We start from the raw sequence: 21597 nt of genomic DNA on the forward strand, positions 1-21597 counted from the left end.
CCGCATTGGCTTCCAGCAACTACTCCTAGTGTGCGAACCAAGAGCGCCCCCGTTTACTTTACGGGGAGCCCGCGGCCCGCAGCGGGCAAGGGACTTGGGAGGGTCCCGGGAAGCGCAGAGAGGGAGGTGCCCCGGGCGGCCCGCGGTGCATTCTCCGCGGCCTCCAGCAGAGGGGCGGGCGGCGGGCTGGGCGTCCCGCATAATAGCCGCTTTGATGCCGGCGGCCGGCGGCCGGCGGCGGGAGGGGAGGGAGGCGGGCCGGAGGGGAGGCCGGGAGAGGTGTGTCCGGCCGCCCGCCCGCGCCTTCCCCCCGCCCCTCGGTGCCGCCGCCACACGCCGCGGGAGCTCGGACCGGGCGCCAGTCCCTCCTGCGCGTTCCTCGCCGCGGCCGCGAAGCCCCAAGCCGGCGGGAGCCCCGTGCTCACCATGTCGGTCGCGCCCAGCAACAGGTTTCAAGGTAGGCGCCGCTCCCCGCTCTCCCGCACCCGCCCGCCCCGCCCGGCGCGCTGTCCCGGGTCTCCCGGCCGCGCACGTTGTGCCCCCGCCCGCCCGCCGCCACCTGTGCGCACCGCGGGCTGCGGGCTGCCGCGCGCAGGAAGTGGGCGCGGGCCGGGAGACCCCCGCTTCCCGCCGCCTCTTTGTCTCCCGCAGGAGGGAAGGCGTTCGGCATGCTCAAAGCCCGGCAGGAGCGGCGGCTGGCCGAGATCAACCGGGTGAGTGCGGGCCGCCGCCTTCGCTTTTCTAGCCCCGCCGCCCGGGCAGCTTGCGGGACGCCCGAGTCGCGCGCCGCTGGGCCCCCAAAGCTCCCAGCGCCCTGCGGGGCCCACCTCCAGCTGCGAGGCTGTGCCCTCCTTCCTCTCCCCCCCACCCCCCGCCACCCCCGGCCAGGCTCCCCCCAATTTCCTCCCTCCTCCCGGCCCCTGTGCCTCCAGGTAGGTTCCCCCTCACCCCCTCCACTCGCTCTGGACCTGGCGTCTCGGGTTGCAAGTTGTTACTCTTAGACTAGGAGGTGGGGCCGGGCTGGGAGCTTCCATACCAGCCGCCGCCGCGCCCCCCAAGCCCACCTGGGACCCGCCGCAGGTTACACAGCCGAGAGGCTCAGAGGGGCTAGGCGGCTGCCCAGCAAGTGTGGGCCAGGCTGCTGTTAGCTGCCCGGGCTCCAGGCTGGCAGGCCAGTGCCCTCTCCACCGTAGACAATGCTGGGCTCCTACCTGCCCTCACGCCCACCCTCGCGACTCTTTCCCACTGCCACGTGTAGCGAAGGCTCCCTTAGAGCCTCCGTGCTTTTCTGGCCGGTCCTGGTGGGTTTCTATAAAGAAAGCCACCCGCCTTGCCAGGCGCACAGTGGGAGCCCCAGAGCCGTCGGTGTAGTGAGCGTGTGTGTAGTGAGCTGAGCGGGTAGATCCTGGAAGATAGGAAGTGTCAGAGCCTGCGGGATTGGCCAGAGCAGGGGCTGCGTAGCCAGCTCTGTGGTCTCCACCGAGGTGTTGCCCTGGGGTCAGCAAGGGAAGGCCTGCAGTGTGCTTGGTGCAGCACCAGCCAGGGGAAGACCTCCTGGATGGTGCTAGAATTATTCCCTGGGAAGACGCCTCCCGAGTTCCTTCCTAACGCTGTGGAGGCATGCCCACTGAAACCGGGCTAGGCATTCCCCCGCTGGCTTCCTCCGGCCGCTGAGCACCCAGGGTCCCAGCCCAGCTCTGAGTCCCCAAGTGGGAAGCTGGTGGGGTCAGCAGGGTCTTGAGGGAGGCTGTGGGGTGGGGCCAGGCACTGCATGGCTGCAGTATTTCAGTGGGGTGGGGGTGGGGGGCTTGCAGTCTGGACTCCCTCTTTGGTTTTCTTGGATTGTCTAGAACTAGGCAGCCTGTCTGATTTCACCCCACTGGCTGTAGGGATTTCGGGGAGGACTCTGGGAACCCCAGGGTCCCTCATTGCCAGCCCTACCCTGCCTGTTGCTGTCATCTTGAGCACAGCCGAACGGGAGCCTGGATGTCTGGCTGGGATCTCAGGGGTCGAGGCTGCTGGGCCCCCTCCCAGAACAGCCTGCAGCCTGCAGGTCTTGGCTGCGCTTGCCCTCTGGACAGGCGCCTGGAACCCTGACCTCATACAGCCCCCTGGGCCACTGGGCCGGGCGGGTTCCAAGCTGGCCAAATCCACCCACAGCCCGCCAGACCCTGAGCCAGAGACAGCTGGGGATGGGGAGAGGTGACTGCAGTTGGACAAGCCGGAGGAGCTGAGAGTGTGGGACTTTCCGTGCCAACCCCGCCCTCGGAGGGGACAGACTGTGGGGAGGCTACAGGGTTGTTTTGGGAGGGTGACTGGGTTGGCTCAGAAAGGGGGGCTGGACTGGACAGCACTGGACTGGAGAGGGGGAGCAGGAAGCTGTGTCTACCCCGCTTGGGACCCCAGTGCCCAGAGAGGACAAGCATAAGGCCACTGCCACCCAGAAGCCTGGGGCAGAGCTTGCAGTCTCGTATCCTCTCCCTGCCCAGATGCTATGCGGAGGCCACTGTGTGAGCCAGGCTGCTGGGGCGCGGGCTCTAGGCCCCTGGAGGAAGGAGGCTCCAGGACCAAACCCGAAACTTGAGCTGCTTCCCCCCGCAGTGGGTGAAGGTGGCCCCGCCAAGGGTTAGAGTCGTGAAGGGGAGGGGCAGGGTGTTGTTGGCGCTCTGACCTTGAACCAGGCATCTGAGATAATGGTAGTCGGTTGTTGTGATTTTTCAGCGATGTAATCTATGTAAAGCACATAAGGAGAGCTGGCTGCTGTCATGATTGTTATCGTTGGTTTGTTTAGGGCTTAAAGGCGCAGGGCGTGGACACCAAGGCTGAGATCTGCCCTGGCCCCTGCTGGCTGCGCAGCCTTGGTCTGGAAGGGCCTTCGTCTTGCCCACCTGAAATGGGAGCAGTGGTCCCTGCCCTGCTCCTGGTCCCAACAATCAGTGGAGGCGAGCGGATGAAGCTCTTTGCAGACTCTGAGGGAGTCACTCTGAGGGTCTGAGTCCGTTTCACCCATGGCCATGGCCATAGTGGAGGCTCCCTGGAGTGGACAAGTTCTAGAGCGGCGGTTCTCAACCTGTGGGTCGCGACCCCTTTGGCGGTCGAACGACCCTTTCACAGGGGTCGCCTAAGACCATCCTGCAGATCAGATATTTACATGACGATTCATCACAGTAGCAACATGACAGTTATGAAGTAGCAACGCAAATAATGTTATGGTTGGGTCACAACATGAGGAACTGGATTTAAAGGGCCAGAAGGTTGAGAACCACTGCTCTAGAGGGAACCATGTGGGCAGCCACTGGCCTTCCTTTGGGGTTCAGCCTCACTGCCCCACTGGAGTGGGGGGGTGGGGGTGGACTGAGCTGCTGCGAAGCCGGAGGCGTGAAGGACAGGGCTTCGTGCCCACTGCGTGAGCTCGGGCACCTCTGTGGCTGCTGCTGGGGCAGAGCCTAGCGGGCTGGCAACTCTGGGGGCATCTAGGGTCAACGCCCCAGTTCCTTTGGGGGCTTTTCTCCCCCCCACTCCCCAGGGTGGGCCAGCTTCCAGAGGGCGGCAGGGCAGCTCTGTCTTAGCTGTTGTTATTATAAGGGATTCAGGAGCGAAATAGACTTGGGTGGGCCCGAGGTCCTGGCCGAGCTGGAGGGAAATGTACTCTTTGGGTTTCACTGTAGCTTCTGCTATCATTTTCTGAGCACTTGGCGTGTGCCAGGCAGTGTGCCAGGCGCGCTTGTGGCATCGTCTCGTTGATGGCTTGCTCTGACCCTGTGAGTGTGGATTCCCATGTTATAGAAAACGACTCGGAGGAGGTGGAGTCTGTTGCCTGAGTTTAAGCACCAGCCTGTGCTCTCAGTCTCCACGCTGGATTGGGTCTCCTCTGTGCATGCCCGCCCCCACCTCTGTGCTGTGTGTGTGTGTGTGTGTGTGTGTGTGTGTGCATTCTCTGCACTGTGGAGCAGGCAGGCCAGGCGCACACCTCCTACTCCCCCCACATAGCTGACATTCTCTGAGCCCTGATGGCATGGCAGGTGACCCCAGGCCAGCAGGCCCAACCTTATATGGCAACAGAACACATTCTCTCTAGCTTTGCACAGGGACAGAGAGAAGTGGTGGGGCTGGTGGGTGCCCTTCTGCTTGGGACCTCGGAGGGGGCGGGGGGTAGGGAGGATCCTGCAGGCCATGGGAGTAGGGAGGCTGCCGCTGGAGCCGGCCGGAGGCCAGGATCTTTACCCAAATAACAGGAGGCGGGCCTGGCGCTTGACCTGCATCATCTCACTGACTCCCGTCAAAGGAACGTTGGATTAGAAACACGCACCACGAGAACGTGTAAACATGGCCACGGGACACGGCTAACCGGGCCGCCCATTTCAGAGATGAGGAAACAGAGGCTGTCAGGTGAAGTCACCTGCCCGAGGCCCTCCAGCCAGGAGGAAGTGAGAGTCAGGAGTCTGACTTCAGACCCCGCCCACGGCCTGGCCTGGCCCCTGTCCACCAGGTGGCCATGGCCTAGCTGTGACACAGGCCTCTCTTGCTTACCTGGATAAAGATCTCTGGCTGCTGTCCCGCCCTCCCAGCCCTCCTGGGTCGAATGAAGGGCACTCAGCGTTCCCTGTAGCATTTACGTGCCTCGTGGCTATTTCAGGACCCACGTGCCATCTGTGCTGGGAAGAGCTGGGCACGGCAGGCTGTGTATCTCTGCCCAGAGGGGTATCTGTCCCCAGCTCCTCCCGGGCAGCGGGGGACCTCTGTGACCTGACCCAGGCACCACGCAGGTGTGTCTTTTCCTGTGTACTGGCAGTGCCACTGTGTCCCTGCCCAGGTGAATGTGCCCAGCTGGCATCACTGGGCACCCGTCTCTCTTGCTCTTCCTTAATATATTATAAAGGAGGTGGTGATAAGCGGTCACGTGAGCCTCCGAGGATTCAGTGTCCCCACAGGTCCAGCCAGTGGCGACCTCAGTGTGGCCATGTCACAGGAAGCGAGCGATGGAATTTCTGCAGGGTCTGCTTTACTGGTGTAGCCGATGGGGTGTTTTTCTTCAGCTGCCCCATCTGTTGGCGAGGACACAGCGTCCGGATGAGGCCCCGGAGCTGCAGTGGGGAATGTGAGCCTGCTGTCCTTGCGGGTGCTTGTTACAGGCTCCGTCTACGTGCCAGGCACCAGGCTGGGCATTTGTGGCCTGGTCCTGGCCCTTTAAGAACCTGTGCGCTGCGTCATAGGCCTGACAGCCTGGTATAGTACCGCCTGGGCTCGGGGTTTTCGCCCAGGGTTTCAGCCACCAGCCCCTTGGATGGCCTCCAAGATGGTGATATCCGCCCGTCCCAAAATTCTGCTACAGCTAATACGTAAAGACGAGCCTGGAGGGCCAGGAGCAAGCAGCCGGGAGCAGGTGCTAGAGGTACCGGCCCAGAAAGAGAGTTAAGTCTGGGGGAATCAGGCAGGTGGCAGGGATCCGGGCTGCCAGCCTCTGCTGGTTTGGGAAACAGCCCCTCCCCGCCATGAGCACTGGGATGGGACTCCCGTAGGCAGGGGAGATGTGATGTGCTCAAGGGAGCAGCAGTGGCAGGTGTGGCTGCAGGCACTGTCCCGCGGACCGGAGATGGGTGCGCTCTGCCCCGTGTGGATGGACTGTCACTGCTAGGTCAGCCAGGTGTCCAAAGTAGAGCTTGCCCTTGAGGAGGGATGGCCATCCCAAGACTCACCAGCGGGACTTTGTGGCACAGTGTGGGACAGGGAGTTGGGGCTGGGTCACTTCTCTGCCCTTGCCCTGCTCGCAGTTACCTCTCTGGGTGATCCAAACGCATAATGGGAATCGCTAACCCTTGGTAAGGGTCTAGCTCATTTCATCCAAGCCAATGAGGAGATGCTGTTATTATGATCCCATTTCACAGATAAGGAAACCGAGGCCCAGAGTGGGAAAGCAAGTTGCCCAGGGCTACAGAGCTAGGAAGTGCTGGATCTGGGATTTGAACCCTGGCACCCTGATTCAGCTTCCCTCCCCGCCCCGTCGCCCCACACGCCCTGCACTTGGAGTTTATGTGAGGCTTCCGACAGTGTGGCTTTAGGCGAGACCTTTCCCGTCTGAGGCCTCAGTTTCCCCAGATACTGAACAAAGAGGACCAGCTGGATGCTCCACGTTCTGAGATGGATGTTTTAATAGCTGTCACCATTCGGGGCCTTGCCTTGGACACCCTGGCTTGGGGAGTGACTGCTCAGCTCACAGCTTCCTGTTTCCGACCCCAGGCTCCTGCCTGCTTGCTTTTCCTGGCTCTTTGCCAGGGACTGCCCAAGGCCACCAGGCCTCTGAGCCTGCCCCTCTGCTTAGCAATGGTCACTCTCAGAGCCCCTCACTCCTGGAGGCCTGATAGCAGTTGCTGCAGCTGGAAAGGCGTGTCACTGGGCACAATGGGCTGGAGTGGGAGAGGGGGTGGGGGTAGTGTAAACACCTCCCCCCACACCCTGTCCCCTGAGGGTTACCGGGTGGGCCCCTGGCTCTGGAATAACCTCCTTCTGCAGCTGCCCAGGAGGAAAGGTAACTCCTGGTATTGGCTTTCTTTGCTCAGAAACCTGTGGTCAGGCCACCTTCTCCGTGTTCAGGGCAGGGAGGGAGCTGGATGGTGAAGGCAGATAGCCCATGAACTGTTGAAACGTTGTCATCTGGAGCAGGTTGCGCAACCTCCCTGGGCGTCAGTGGTCCCATCTGTCAAGTGGGTTGGCCGAGAGAGGGGAAAGGGACATTGTGAGCAGCCTACATCGGGGAAGGGCGCTTGCTTCTGCTCTTTTTACTGGGCCACGTGGTCTGGACAATGAGCTGAGGTTGTCAGTGGATCGTGCAGATAGAAATAACAGAAGATGACAGGCAGCCACGCACACTGATTTAGCACTTACAGGTGCCAGGCGCTGTTAGGAAATTCACAGGCATTTCCTCACATACTGTCCTTCTCAGAACAAGCCCGTGAGATGTTTGCATCCTTCCTACAGATGAGGAAACTGAGGCACAGACCAGCGAAGTACTTTTCACACAGCTGCTAAGTGGTTCACACCCAGGCGTCTGGCTCCAGCGGGCCCTCTCTGGGTTTCGGCTTTTGCTTTTCTTCCAAAGGGGCTGACCTCTCTCTCTGTCTCCTCTGCCTGGGGACCCAGAGTCAGGGCAGCCAGGGGTCCTGGAATCTGCACAGATAGGGTGCCTGCCCACTGGGCGTGGCTGGGCCGGAGGATGGGCAAGGATGTGGGGGGCAGACCACCTGAAGGGGAGGAAGCTGCAGGCTGCACATAAGCAGGAACCACGACTCCGGAGCTTGGAGGTGGGGTGGGAGCTGGCAGCCCAGCCAGTGGCGCTCCTGCTCCTGCTCCTGCTCCTGCTCCTGCCGCCCGCCTTCCCCGCCCCTGCCAAAGGCAAGTCCACACAGCTGCCCAGGCCCAGGGCCAGCAAGGGCTGCCTACCCACCCACCAATGGGTCCGTTGCTTTTCCCACCCCTGGTCACTCTGTGGCTCAAGCATTTGTCACTTTTGGCTCTAAGAATAAATGTGATTCTAATCATTGAGTCACTCGTCCCCCGCTACCCCCGCCCCCGCCCCCCCAATCTCTGTCACACACGCGCATGCGCTTTTGCAAAGCTGCCTTGCCATTTCGGGTGAGAGAGGAAAAAGTCATTCTGGCTAAATGGCAGGCTCCTCCATTCATTCAACAGATGTTTATTAAGGGCCTACTATGTGCTGGGTGCTAAGTACCTGGGAGGTGCAAGACAATAAACAGGTGCTTCTAGAACTTGTGGCTGAGGGCCGGCCTCCTCCCATCAACCCCCCAACACCCACTTCCTCAGGTCACTCACCTTCCCGCGCGCCTCCTCTGTGGACTTTAAGCCCAGCTTGGCCACTTGCTAGCTGTGCTGCTTTGAGCTTGTTATTTATCCTCTCTGAGTCTCGATTCGGTCACTCATCCTGCAAATATTTATTGAGCACCTACTATGCGGAACCTACCTTCTCACAGGGGGAGACATGATGGACAATACCTTTAAGAAGCAATTACATTGTGTTAGGAGGGGATTCATCCCATGGAATAGAAAGAGGCGCCCCGGAAGGTAAGGCGGTTGGAAGTGGAGGCAGGCGCTGCAGTGGGGTGGACGGGGCCGGCCTGGTTCAGAAGGTGACAGTTGAGCAAAGGCTTGAAGGAGGCGAGGGAGAAAGCCGTGTAGAAATGTGGAGTTGCCCAGCAAGCGTGGCTGTGGTTGAGCATCGACCTGTGAACCAGGAGGGCACGGTTTGATTCCTGGTCAGGGCACATGCCCAGGTTGCGGACTTGATCCCCTACTGGAGGCAGGAGGCAGCCAATCAATGATTCTCTCTCATCATTGATGTGTCTATCTCTCTCTCCCTCTCCCTTCCTCTCTGAAATCAATAAAAATATATTAAGAAAAGGAAGCGTGGAGATGAGGGGTCCAGGCAGGGGGCCCAGTAGAGCAAAGTCCCAGTGGGAGCAAGCCGGGCCAGGCCGGGCCAGGCCGGGTCGATCCAGCCAAGGGGAGGCGTCATCGCACTCCGGGGTTCCCGCCGCACTCCTGTCCTTGCTCTCGGTCGCTGCCTGGTTGTTCCATGTTCATCTCTGTGATTTGCCTCCAACACCCAAGCCCATGCCCTACGCCTTGAGCCCCGTCTGCCTGGATTCCTAGGGGTGGTCAGGACACATTCCTAACGGCTCCGGCCGGTGCAGGGTTTCTGGCCGACCAGAGCGTGGGAGCTGGGAGAGCCCCAGGTGCCGGGCCTTGCCTGTGCCTCCCGCCGCCCATCCGAAGGTGTCCCTGTTCCTTCCGTGGTAGGTCTTCCTTACGCATCACCCCAAAGTCTGGGAACCACTCCCACTCGTCCCTCCGCTGGACAGGTTTGGGGTCTGTGACCCCGGGGGGTGCCTGGTTTGCTCGGGGTCACAGACAAGTTAATTGGAAAAGAGCTCTGAGAGGCAGCCAAGGGGAAGGGGAGTCCTGGGCGGAGCCAGCGGAGGAGCCTCCCCGGCGGCAGGAGAAGGTTGAAGGTTCCAGCTCCAGCTCAGTGCAGGCGGGGCTGTGCACCGTGCATGGTCACGAGGCCCCAAGCCAGGCCCCGGGGCCGCCCTCCACCAGGCTGCCGGGGCACAGGTCCTGGCATCTGCTGCGCACAGGTTCCAAGCCAACCTGCGTTTCCTCAGGGCCCGGACTTGAGACGTATTATCCGAGCTCTGAGGTCCTCCTGTTCTTACCTGTAAAACCAGCGTACTAGGGGAGCTGATGGGGAGCACAGCGAGGGGGCATGTTGGCATGTTTCTCCTTCCCTGTCAGAGGGTCTGGGTTCACATGCAGACACTTGGGCCCTGGAACGGGTCAGGTTCTGCCTCAAACTAAATCACACCCGTTGCGTAGTGAGCACGGCCGGACGAGCGTGGTTATCCCCGAGGAGGGACAGGTGCCTGAAGAGGTGGGTAAGGGGGGACTGAGATCCGAACCCGGAGTGCTTTCTCACCCGTTTGGCTTTTTGTCATTCTCTTGTTCTACTTTAAGCCTCTAGATCAGTGGTTCTCAACCTTCCTAATGCCGCGACCCTTTAATACAGTTCCTCACGTTGTGGTGACCCCCAATTTCATGGTTACAAACTGAACATAATTAAAGCATAGTGATTAATCACAAAAACAATATGTAATTATATGTGTTTTCCGATGGTCTTAGGCGACCCCTGTGAAAGGGTCGTTGGACCCCCAAAGGGGTCGCGACCCACAGGTTGAGAACCGCTGCTCTAGGGGGTTACACGACAGGCTGGGAAGGTAGTGAGCTCCCTGTCCTAGGAGATGTGTAAGTACAGGCACATCTTAGTGGGAAGTGGCGGCAGGAATTTAGAAACAGATGGAGTGATTGACAGATGTCATTGACTACCACTGTGAATGCTCCCTGTAATCTTAGGATAAGGGCTGTCTTACTTGCCTTGGTCTCACCTGCTCCCTTGCTGCCTGGCACACAGTGTACACTGCGGTCCCTCCAAAGCTGTTGAATGAGTGAGTCAGTGAATGAATGAGGAGCGATGCCCATGTCCAGTCGGCTCAGTGATGAGAAAAGTGCGGTCCAGAGAAGAGAGGGCGTTTGCGGAGTCCGGTGCTAGGGTGGGCAGACACCCTCTGCTTCCCCGTGTGCACGCGGGTTCTAGGGCAGTTTGAAGATTAGCAATGACGCCCTGTGCTGGTGGAGCAGGTGCTGACGAATGGGTAGCTTTTGTTTTAAAGCCAGATGAATGCCTGCCATCTGCCCGTCTTTAAGGGTCGAGGTCAAGGATATAGACTTTGAATGAGATGGAGCTGAACTGAAGCTCCGGCTGTGTGAGCCTCAGTTTTCTCATCTGTAAAGTGGGAAGCTGTTGGGTCCACTGGCGGATCCAAAGAGAGCATGCGGGTAGCTGCTTCATTCTGGGGCTCTTGTTGGTGGCCCTGACCCTCCCTATCTGGTTCTGAAAGGACTCATCTGAATCTCTCCCAGCATCGGAGGGGAAGGTGGGCCTGTTTTACAGGTGAGGGCACAGAGGAGAGGGGGAAGTGACCTCCCAGGCAACACACAGTCACGTTCTGGCTGGAGCCGAGACGAATAACACGACGGCTACGTATGGAGCACTTGCTGTGTCCAGGAGTCACACATGCACTCCCCTTGGATTCTCATGCAAACTCCAGAAGTAGCTGCGATGATTATACCCCCGGAGAGAAAGCACTGGAAAACCAGAGAGGAATTCGTGCGCTAGGGTCACGTACCTGGGCAGTTACTGTGGAACCAGGCGGCTCGTCTTCGGGCTCACTGCTTCCGGGACCCCACAGCGGGGTGCCCTGGGGGAGGCAGGTCCCTGCGCCGATGATCCCGTGTGGTTGAAGGTGTTCCATCTTCTGGAGCAGACCCTCCAGGCCCCGCCCAGCTTCTGAGCCCACTTCCTCCGCGGGGGCTGGACTCGCACGTGCACGTCTGACCTGGCGGGAGAGGAGGCCGGGGCACTGGGCCTCCTGCGGGCCGGTCCTGCCTGCCGCCCCCTTGCTCAGCTCTGCCCTCTCGCCTCTGTAGGAGTTTCTCTGTGACCAGAAATACAGCGATGAAGAGGACCTGCCAGAAAAGCTCTCAGCCTTCAAAGGTGAGTGAGGCTGGCTGCCCCACCCCCCGGCTCCCATAGGGAGGGTTCCTTGTCCCCAAAGGGCCAGGCTGCACCCGTTTCCTCCAGAACGCCCCTAATCCTGGTGGGCTGCAGAACAGGGTGCCCAGTGAGAGGGGGCAGGCCCCTCCACGGCCTCCAAGCCCCCCTGGCCCCTTCACCCCTCTCCTGTGGGCCTCAGTCTGCCCCGGCCCCTCTCCCCACAGCTGCCCCGCCGGCTCAGGTTGGCTCTGCCACCGCTGCCCAGGCCCTGCGCGCTCCGGCCCGGCACACAATCAGGTCTTTGTAGCAGCCCTGGCCTCTCCCCCTCCAGCTCTCCCCTCCCCTCCAGCGGGGAGCTTCGCAGCCCCTGTGGAGAATGGACGTTTGTGTCTGCGCAGTGGGCCAGGGGGCAGAGTTTCTGCCCATTGAATCCCAGCAGCACGGGATGAAAAGAAAACAGGGCCCGGGAGCCCGCGCGCACGCGGGGAGGGGGCGGCATAAAGGTCCCTCTGTTCCGGCGCCCGGCGCTTGGTTCTGGGCCAGCGGCTGGAAAAAGGAGAGGAGCCCTGCACATAAGGAGCGGGCGCGCCCACCTTTCCTGCGAGGGGGGCGGGGGGGGGGTGCACTCGGGCGCCTGGAGGACCACGCAAGCATCTTCTCCTCGAGGCCCGAGGCCGCATCCCCCCAGAGCCGTGGCACTGCGGGCCACCTCCCCGCTCCCAGCAGAGAACCTGCCCGTCTCCTCAAACTGCCCACACTGCAGGACACCATTGGCTAAGCGCGCCTAGCTGACCTGGGGAAGCGCTTCCCCTGCGGTGTTGTGAGCTCCCTGAACCACCCCTTTCGGCCAGGAGGGAGGTGATGCTGTCTTTAACTTAGAGAAAGTCAGCTCAGAGAGGTGGGGTCATTCGCCTGAGCTTGCACAGCTCCCCTTGGGCGGAGTTGGGCCTCGAACCTACATTGATCTCATTCCGAAACCCCTGCTCTTAACCATTAGCGATGGTGCTTTTTACATTAAAAAAATATAAGAACTAGAACAAAGGTATCCCCACCCCTGCCCTGTCGCCCTCCCCCTGCCAGTCATCCCTAGGAGGGCCTGGCAAGGGAGGAGCAGCCCTTCCTCTCTCTCTAGTCACCGATGGGGTCACTCTTCAAAGGTGGCCTGGGAAAGGGACAGGTGTCTGGGTAGCAGGTGCTGGGGGGGGCGGGGGAGGGGGGTGCCCAATTAGAAAGGCTGGGAGGCCTGAGGCCTGAGGAGGACCCCTGTGACTACCTGGGAGGGACGTGCCAGGCAGAGGGTGGCAAGCCCAGTGGGAGCAGCTGGGGGGCCAGGCGCAGCAGGCCAGTGGGTGGAGCAAGGGGATGGAGGGCGAGGCAGCCTGAGAGGCTCCTGAAAGTCCGGGGCCTCGAGGCCCCTGGGAGGACCTCGGCCCCCGGGAGGACCTCAGCCCCTGGGTGGACCTCAGCCCCTGGGTGGACCTCGGCTCTTGGTGCTGGCTGCTCCATGAGGCGCCCCGAGGGCCCTGCTCTCCTGCGGGCGCCGGGTGGGCTGCCCGAGGCCACAGGGCTTGCTTGCACACACCGCCCCCGACAGAGATGCCAAGGTGTCCACGTCATTCTCTCGCTACTGGGGGTTCCCGGGACCCCTGGATCGGGACGTTGGGCTCAGTCTGCAGGTGAGCTTTGTGGGGAGGGAGGCCCATGGGCACTTCTCCGGGAAGAGCATTGGCTTCTCGGTGTTGCCCGCGACCAAAAGGTCCCGAACCACAGGGACTCCTTACGGTGGCGCCCACACCTGGCTGCCCGCCCATCTGCCTCTCCCGGGCCCGAATCTGTTGTAGTCACTGAGGCCGATTGACAGCCAGCGTCACTGCTGGGACCCGGAAGGAAACAGCTGTGCCGTGTGGGAGAGGGTCAGAGGGACCCCTTTCTTGGTGGCCCACAGGAGAGCAGTGCAGGCAGGACGAGCTCTTGTTTCAGCTGAGATGATGGGACTGGTGTGAGACCCCCACACGGATGAGGAGTTAGGGGTGGGCTCCCCAAGGACCTGGCCAGTTCCCTCAGGGGAGTCACTGGGACCCGCAGGGGCCACCCTTCCTCCAAGCTAATGCCGGTGTTTGCTCTGTGCTTTCCAGAGAAGTACATGGAGTTTGACCTGAACAATGAAGGCGAGATTGGTGAGTGAGGCCGTGAGAGTGCTGGGGGACCAGGTGCTTGGTGGGTGGACGGTGTGACGGTCCAGGAGCTGCACAGACTCGCCTGATGTGTGAGGTGTCAGGAGCGTGAGGGGCACACACCGAACCTTCCCAATGGGCGGGGTTAGCTGAGCCAGGGTGGAGCCCAGCTGCCTTTACCCTGGATCCATCGCCCCAAACTTCTCTTCCCACCGTTTCCCTCCCGACCCGCTCCTGCCCACGCCTCGGCCTCCCACCCCAGGGGACCCAGCGTAGAGGGTGCCACCCCAGCGGGGGCTGGAGGTGCTCAAGCTTTTGACGCCCTGGCTCGGGGGCTGGGGTTTCCTTGGTCCCCAAGCCTCTCCTCCCATCCATTCACTGTCCTGCAGTTGACAAAGTGCCTCGTGTACACTGGGTCCCTCCTCCAACAGACCCTCATCCTGTCCGCCACCCAGACGCTGCGGGTGACCAACGCCTGTCCCCTGGCACTTACATTCAAGACCATGTCTTGGCCTTCACCAGTAGCAGAACGACATGGTCAAGGCTGGTTTAATCATCCCATTTCACAGTTGAGGAAACTGAGGCTCAGAGGGACGAAGCGACTTGCTCAGGGCACGTGGTGGTTAGGTGGCGGGCCCGGGTCCTCATCCCTCCTCCGGTTCACCCTGAACTCGTGTTGCTGCGTCCCTACTCCTCTGTCTTCTTTCTTCCCCCTTTCGGGTATTTTTATTGTTTTTCCTCTTCAGAAAAAAAATTTGTCAAGTTAAAACATTTTCATCAGAAAAAATTTGGGAAAGCCCAGCAAAGCACAAAGACAAGTAGACGTCACTCACCCGCAGCCCACCTCCCAGAGATAACTGCTCTGCACGGTTCATATCCTTCCACGCTTTGTTCTCGTCACAAGTGCTGTTTTATTGCGTTTTTAGAACCTCCTTTATTTAAAAAAGTAACATATTGTATTTTGACATATGATTTACTTTTCTTTTGAAATATAATTAGCGGCTGCATAATATTCCATTGTGGGGATGGACTGTAATTCATTCGGCCAACGCCCTAGTGTCATTGATAATCCTGCGAAGACCATCTTTGTATGTGAATCTTTGTCCACATTATTTCTTAAGAGTAAATCTCAGGGATTAGACATCCCGGGTCAGAGGTTTTTGAAGCATCCCGCCAAACGGCCTTCCAGAAAGTTCTTGCCAGCTTCGAGTCTGGCCAGCAGCTGTGGGAGCCCTTTCACTCCTTCCTGCAGAGGCTGCCCAGCTTTCTTTGAAATGCCCTGGACATCCTGGCACCGAGGGGTCTGGCACCGGTCCTGCCTGCCCTGCCTCTCGGGTGCCCTGGCTTCAGGGCCGGCCGCACCCCCTCCCGCCGTCCTTTGCTGACCATTGTTCACCGAACAATCCGAAGGAAATGGCCTCAGGTCTTGGGAGCAGGGTGGTCAGAGGCAGGACTCCTCCAGGCGTAGTGATTTTCTGGTGCCTCCCTTGTTTTTCTCGAATTTTGTTCTTTTGTTGCTTTTCCTGCTCTGCAGGGTATTTTTGGACCCTCTCCCTTCTGGCCTAAGTGGTGCCCTTGACTGCAGGGTGGGAGTGGCAGAGGGGAGAAGCTGCCCCCTGGCGATGATGTCGATGCCTGGGGTCAGGCCAAGTCTCTGACCCCACCTCGCTGGGCAGTGGCCTCCTGGCTCCTGGGCAGCAGGCCCCGGGCTCCCCCTACCCACGGGGAGCAGCTGAGATCACAGGAAAGAATAGCTGCTCATCGCTGTGCGCCTGCCTCCTGCCGGGTGCTTCTCACACATCATCCCTTCCAATGGTCCCATCAACCCGTTGTTTTTTTAAATATATTTTTATTGATTTCAGAGAGGAAAGGAGAGGGAGGGAGAGAGAGAGAGAAACATCACTGATGAGAGAGAATCATTGATTGGCTGCTTCCTGCACGCCCCTCAATGGGGATCGGGCCCACAACCTGGACATGTGCCCTGACTGGGAATCGAACTGTGACCTCCTGGTTCATAGGTTGATGCTCAACCACTGAGCCACGCTGGCCGGGCCCATCAACCCATTTGACCGCCGATGGGAGCAAGGGTTCAGCGAGGTTAAGTAGTTTCCCGCGGGTCCCACAGCCAGAAAACGCAGAGCTGGATTCCAACCCAAGTCCCTGTGACACTAGAAGCGCATGTCCCTAACCACTAGTCTACATGGCCTCCGAAGGATACGGGGAGGGAGTGATAGGTTCCTAGAGCAGCAAGGCCATGGACTTGCCCGCCTCCCCTTCACGGGCCTGCTTTTCCTCCCGCAGACCTGATGTCTTTAAAGAGGATGATGGAGAAGCTTGGGGTCCCCAAGACCCACCTGGAGATAAGGAAGATGATCTCGGAGGTGACAGGTGGGGTCAGCCACACCATCTCCTACCGAGACTTTGTGAACATGATGCTGGGGAAACGGTCGGCCGTCCTCAAGCTGTGAGTACCTCCCGCCTCTCCCGGGGCCTCTGAAGGCCCGGTCACTGTGTGTGGAGAGGCCCCTGGCCCGTGTGGCCGCCGGGCAAGGCTTTTCATTTCTCTGAACCTGCCTTCCTTATCTGTCGAATATCACCCTAGCGTGTGCCGTGCAGGTGGCATTAGCCTGTGGCAGAGGCCGGGTAGAATCGTCACTCAGTAAGTGGCAGCTGTGATGACAGTGGCAATGACGATGACAAAGCTACTGGCAAAACTTTCTGAACCTCAGTTTTCTCGTTTGTAAGTGGCTCTACCACCCAGGGGGTGCTGTGAGCATAATCTAGAGTTAAACACCGCTCTAGAGGGCGGTAGAGTTGGCATGCTACTCATCTGTAAGATAGAGATGTAATAAATATCTTCCATGAAGCGTTGTCCTGAGGATTCATGAGATAACACACCTGAGAGTCTAGCCCGGGACCTGGCTGATGGCACCTAGACCCGTGGTGGCTAAAGTCACACTCTATATGCAGGTTCTTCCCCACGAGGAGCTGCAGAGAAATTCCCTGCAGAGTCTCATGGTATTTGAGCTGAAAAGGACCTCTCTTGGCTTTCATCAAATAAGATTAACTTTTTTTTTTTTTCAAATGTCAAATAGACTTGTCTCATTTTACAAACGGGGAAGTTGAGGGTCCAGGAGGCTGAGTAACCGGCTCGTGAGCCCACAGCTGGAGCTGGTCAGAGCTTTTCGTGTGGGTGGGGCGGGGCGGAGGTGTGCTGGGAAAAGCACCACCGTCAGATGGCCCTGGAGGGGGCGGGGTAGCGATCAGTGACGATGCTAGTAAAAGGACGTCGAAGGTTTCGTACGCATTTACTGTGTCAGGCACTTGACGCTTTAGACCAGGGGTCCTCAAACTACGGCCCGCCGAAAACATTTATCCGGCCCGCTGGGTGTTTTAGCCGCCGCTGCCTGTCCTGCTTAGCAGCCGACTCGTCCCGGGCCCGCAGTGCGCATGTGTGGAATGTCTGAGGGACAGTGAACCGGCCCCCTGTTTAAAAAGTTTGAGGACCTCTGCTTTAGACTTACCATTTGTTAATTCTGCAAACATTTACTGAGTACCAACTGTATGCAAGGAATTATTCTAGGTGCTGGGGACACGAGTTGCTGGCCTCCTCCTGGAGCTCACATTCTAATCGATAAAAACACCAGGTTGTAATGGTGTCATCCAAAAATCACAAAGTGGGATGAGGGATGGAGACGATGCGATGGGGGTAGGAAGGACCTCACTGAGAAGGCGACATTGACCAGAGCCCTGAGTGAGGGAGGCGGGAAGAGCCGTGTGAAGATCTGGGGGAAGCTTTCCAGGCAGAGGACATGGCGCGTGCAAAGGCCCTGAGGCAGAATGTGCTCTTCTTTTCAAGGGACAGCACAGAGTCCAGGGTGTCTGGGCCATTAGTCAGGACACCGAGTGGAGGATAAGTCTGCAGAGGTGGGCAGGGGCCGGGGGACATGGGGCCTTCTAGGCCCCAGTCAGACTGAGCGTTTTGTCCTATGGTGGAGGGAGGCCACTGGAGTGCTGTCAGCTAGGGGCTGACTTTAAAAGGCCCCTCTGGCTGCGGCAGGGTGAGAGGTGGCAGGGAGGCCTGTGCAGGTGAAGGATGCAGTGCTTGCTTGGAGAGGTGCAGTGCAGGGGGGCAGTGATTTTGGAGGGAGAGCCGGAAGCACTGCTTCCTTGCCCAGATGTGGGGCGTAGAGGAAAACAGGGAGTCTGAGGAGTCTGAAGTCTGGGGTCTGAGTAACTGAGTGAGCGACTGTGCTGTGTGCTTGGCAGGAAGAACAGGCAGGGAAGGTGGGCATCAGAGCTCAGGTTTTGATGTGTTCAAGGGAAGTGCCCTTCAGACAGCCACGGGGAGAGGCGGAGGGGGGCGCTGGCGGTGCAGATCTGGAGCTCAAGACAAGCTGTTTGTGGACGGTGGCCCTTAGGGTGGGATTTAAAGCCAGGGGGACGGGAAGCGCCCAACCAGGAAAGGACTGATGCCCGGACCAGCTCCAGGAGGGAGGCACTGGGGCACCCTCACCCTCCCTTCCAGGTGGAAACACGAGCATCAGCGGGGTCCAGTGCCTCGCTGGAGTCCCCAGCTGGGAAGTCGTAGGTTGGGGCTCGAATCCAGCTGTTTCCCCCCGGAGACCACACCATGAATCCCTACCCTCAACTCGCCAGACTTTCCTCTCAGAGCAGTGCGAGGTTTTTGAAGATCAGAAGGGGTTTTGAGCAAAGCTGTGGCCCAGCCTAGTTCCTCCTCCTCCAGGCAGTGTCGTTAGGGGAAGGTGCATGGCCTAGAAGTCAGAGATCCCGAGTCTTGTCCTGCTCGGACTGCCCGTGTGGCTCTGAGGAGTCACACTGCCACTCTGCCCCTCAGTTGTCTCCTGTGTAAAATGGGACTGGGAGCCCCTCCCACGTAGCTGCCGTCCTGGGCTTCGGAGAAGACCCCGCTGCAAGACGGCTGAAGGGCGCTGTGCTGAGGACCCTGCCGGGGAAGGCTGGAGGAGCTGTCCCTGGATGGGAGGGTCCTAATCCTGTTGTTTTCTCTTTTCTCCATCTCCAAACCAGAGTCATGATGTTTGAAGGAAAAGCCAAAGAGAGCAGCCCCCAGCCGGGTGGCCCCCCTCCAGAGAGAGACATTGCCAGCCTGCCCTGAGGACCCCGCCGGGACCTGCCCCTGCCTTCCCTGCCCGTTCCTCCCTCCTTATCTCGCTGCTCTCTGGACTCACGTTTTGTCTTATTTGGGGTTTTTTTGGTCGTTGGGCATGTTTGTTTTTTTCATCTGCGGAATCAGTGATCTCTTTGTAAAGCGCAAATTATCTGCCTTAAAGGGGACCTGGGGCCCCTCCCTCTCTCCTTCCACCCTCCTCCCTACCCCCCACGCATGCAGAAGGGCTGACATCAAACCAAAAACGGGAGAGGGCGAGGCCAAGGCAGGGGGCTGGAAGCCTGTGATCCCCGCTCGTGGAGCCATCCTTCCCAGAGGCCTCTGCTCTTAGCCCAGGCTTGCTGGCCTGGCCCCGGTGAGGACCTCAGTCCAGCTTCAGGCCTCGCTAGGGATTCCTCAGACACAGGTTCCAGTGCTCTCAGGGGTCCAGGAGGTGGCCACTCACTGTCCTACCACCCAGGTGACGCCCCCCTCAGGCCAGGCTTCTCATCCTCAGTGCGCTGGCAGGAGGAGGAAGCAAGCAATTCGAGCCCTTCAAGAAGGTTCCGGAAGAAATCCTCCAGCCTTGCCCCCGGCCACCCTTTACAGGCAGCTCAGAGGGAGTCCTGTCCCTTGCTGGGCAGCAAAGGGCTTTGGAGAGAGAGGGGAGGCCAGGGGCCTTGGGGAGGGGGGTCGTCTCAGTCTCGTCCTACCTTGTAGGGAGGATGATGAGGGCAACAGGCCAGGAGAAGGCAGAATAAAGTGCTTGTGGCAAACAGAGCACAACTTGGCTAAGCCAAGCAAGATCTGATAAACGGGAGGTTGCCTTTCTGATCCCAGTCTGCTTGGAAATGACTGTGCTTCCCCATTCGCCTCCCACCTTACGTCACTGTACTCAGTCATGCAACTGGTATTTATTGACCACCTACTATAAGCTTTAAGCCTCCCCGCTTTGTGCTGACATGTGCTGTGTCCACTGTCTCTGTAACTCACCTCACCCTTTCCAGATCGCCCCAAACCTTGAGCTTGGGCACTGGACTGGGGTCTCCTGTGTCCTCTATTATGGACTCACACGGTTTTGCAGCCCCGATCCACCCTGTAGTTTAGCTGAGCCCGTCCTCCCGTGTCACAGGTGAGGAAACTGGTGGCCCACCGGGGTTAAGTGCCTTGCCCGAGGTCAGGGGTTCATCAGGAGACGGAAGAGCCTGGACTGGAGCCCAGGTGTTCAGATGCCCCGCCCATGCTTCCTTGCTGCTCTGGGCTGCCTCGCTGCTCCTAGGTCAGCACCGGGAAGACCCGGGCCTGGACTCCCCTTCCCAGTGCCTCTGAGTCAGCACCAGGGTTTGGGTAAGGGCCAGGTCTGCCTCTGTATTTCCGCACTCACTAGAGCTCTTCACCTAAGCTGCTTCTCAGAACGCACGCATGCGGGTGTCACACTCGGCCGCATGCTGGCTGAGCAGGAAACTCAGCCCTGGCCCCACCTGTGCTCTGGAGTCCCTTACTCTGCCCGCTCAGGACTTAGATGCACTCACCCACTGAATGTATTTATTAAGCATCTGCTATGGGCCAAGAGCTAAGAACCCAGCAGTGAAATAGACTCATATTTAGAGTCTAGTGGGGAAGTCAGACCCAGTCAGGGAAAAGTGAGATGAATGTTAGGAAAAAGGGGGCTCTGGGGTGACTGCACTGCAATCCTGGGGGAGCCAAGCTGGGCCCAAGACCAGGCAAGAGTCTTGGAGAAGCCTCTGCCCAACCTGGAGCGGCAAGGTGCTGCTGGAGCTGGAGCCGGAGCTGGAGCCGGCGTGGGTTCCTGGGGCTCCTCGGTGACCCATCATCGAGGGCCCAAGGAGCTGCCCTTCCGGCAGCATGAGGGCGTGGAGCCGGCAGGGAATGGGAAATGGCTAGGCCAGGTTCACTGGTTGGTCTCAACCAGTTCAGCAGATTATTCGACCGTGGCTGGCTGAGCTTCAGGCTAAGGAGCCGCTCAAATGCACAGGCCTAGTTGAAGTTTAAACCCAGCGAAAACAGTTCTCCCTGTAAATGTAAAATCTCACCCCACCCCCTTCCCTGTCTTGGCTCCCCACCCCACCCCCCCAAGATCATTAGACAAGCAGCTGCCTATCCCCACCCCTCCCTTCTACCCCTCCTCTCTGGGACAGGATGCCTTTGAGCAAGGTAGAGCTTTCCTGGACTACCCACCATAGTGAGCGTACCTGATCCTCACTCAGAGAGCAGGGCAGAGCCAACCAGGCTTCTTTCAATAGGCCCCCCAGTTTACAAGACCACAGGCAAGACTCCTCAAGGGAGGAGAGCGAGGGATGTGTCCGCAGCTCTGGGAAGGGCAGGCAGGAGCTCTCTCCTGGAGGAAGAAGGGCTCAAGAATGGCCCCTGGAGGAAGGGGGGGGGAGGGGAAGGGGAGTCTGCATGTATTTCAGGTTGTGGCTATTGGCTCCTGCACTCTGCTCTGACCAAGGGCTCAGCTTCTTAGATCTCCCGCTGTCTTCTCTCTGAAAGACCAAATCTAACCAATGGAACCAGAAACGTGGGGACTGCCAAGTGTGGCTTTGTCCCCGCGACTGGAAAGGAAGGTGTGCCAGGCAAGTTCAGGTGGATGCAGTGTGTGTGCGGCGTGCGTGGGAGCGTGTGTGGTGTTGGAGATCATCTCTACAGACTGGAAATAAAACAGACAAACTTACCCGTGTCTCGATTGGTGTGTCCTGGGGGTGGGTTCCAGGGCTCAGCGGATTCTGAAGAGCTAGCGAATCGAGTAACTGGATGAGTGTGTCTTGTGTACCAGGCTCTGCTAAACACGGAACTTCCTCGCCTAACAACCTAAGGAGGCAGGTTCTCTTTGTCATCATCCTTGTCTTACAAATGAGAACTGCTTGGAGCAGATCCGCAATTTGTCCCCTCCCCTCCAATACACACACACACACACACACACACACACACACACACACACACCAAGAACCTCTGTCCTAGAGCATTTTTCACATAAATCCACTACAGAAATGTCCACGGAATAGTCGTCGATTAGCATACCCGGAGGAACTGGACTCTAGTCCCGCCCCCACCGCGCTCTGACCCCGGGGCACTGGGTAATTCCACCTTCTCTGTGCTTCCAGTTACCGCATCAATTAAATGCAACGACGGACGGGTGACTAGGGTGTCTT

The 21597-nt window shown here is 59.1% G+C and overlaps 1 protein-coding gene across 1 annotated transcript; it reads left to right on the top strand.

The window, feature by feature from the left end:
- The first annotated feature begins 265 nt into the window (after window positions 1–265).
- On the top strand, window positions 266–21119 carry AIF1L (allograft inflammatory factor 1 like). Its single transcript, XM_059658343.1, has 6 exons — window positions 266–457; window positions 652–713; window positions 11056–11122; window positions 13258–13299; window positions 15598–15760; window positions 18346–21119. The coding sequence occupies exons 1-6, from the start codon at window positions 427–429 to the stop codon at window positions 18431–18433; spliced, it is 453 nt and encodes a 150-aa protein (XP_059514326.1). The 5' UTR covers window positions 266–426; the 3' UTR covers window positions 18434–21119.
- The last annotated feature ends 478 nt before the right edge of the window (window positions 21120–21597 follow it).

Source organism: Myotis daubentonii, chromosome 11 (genome assembly GCF_963259705.1).
Source record: "Myotis daubentonii chromosome 11, mMyoDau2.1, whole genome shotgun sequence".
NCBI lineage: Eukaryota > Metazoa > Chordata > Mammalia > Chiroptera > Vespertilionidae > Myotis > Myotis daubentonii.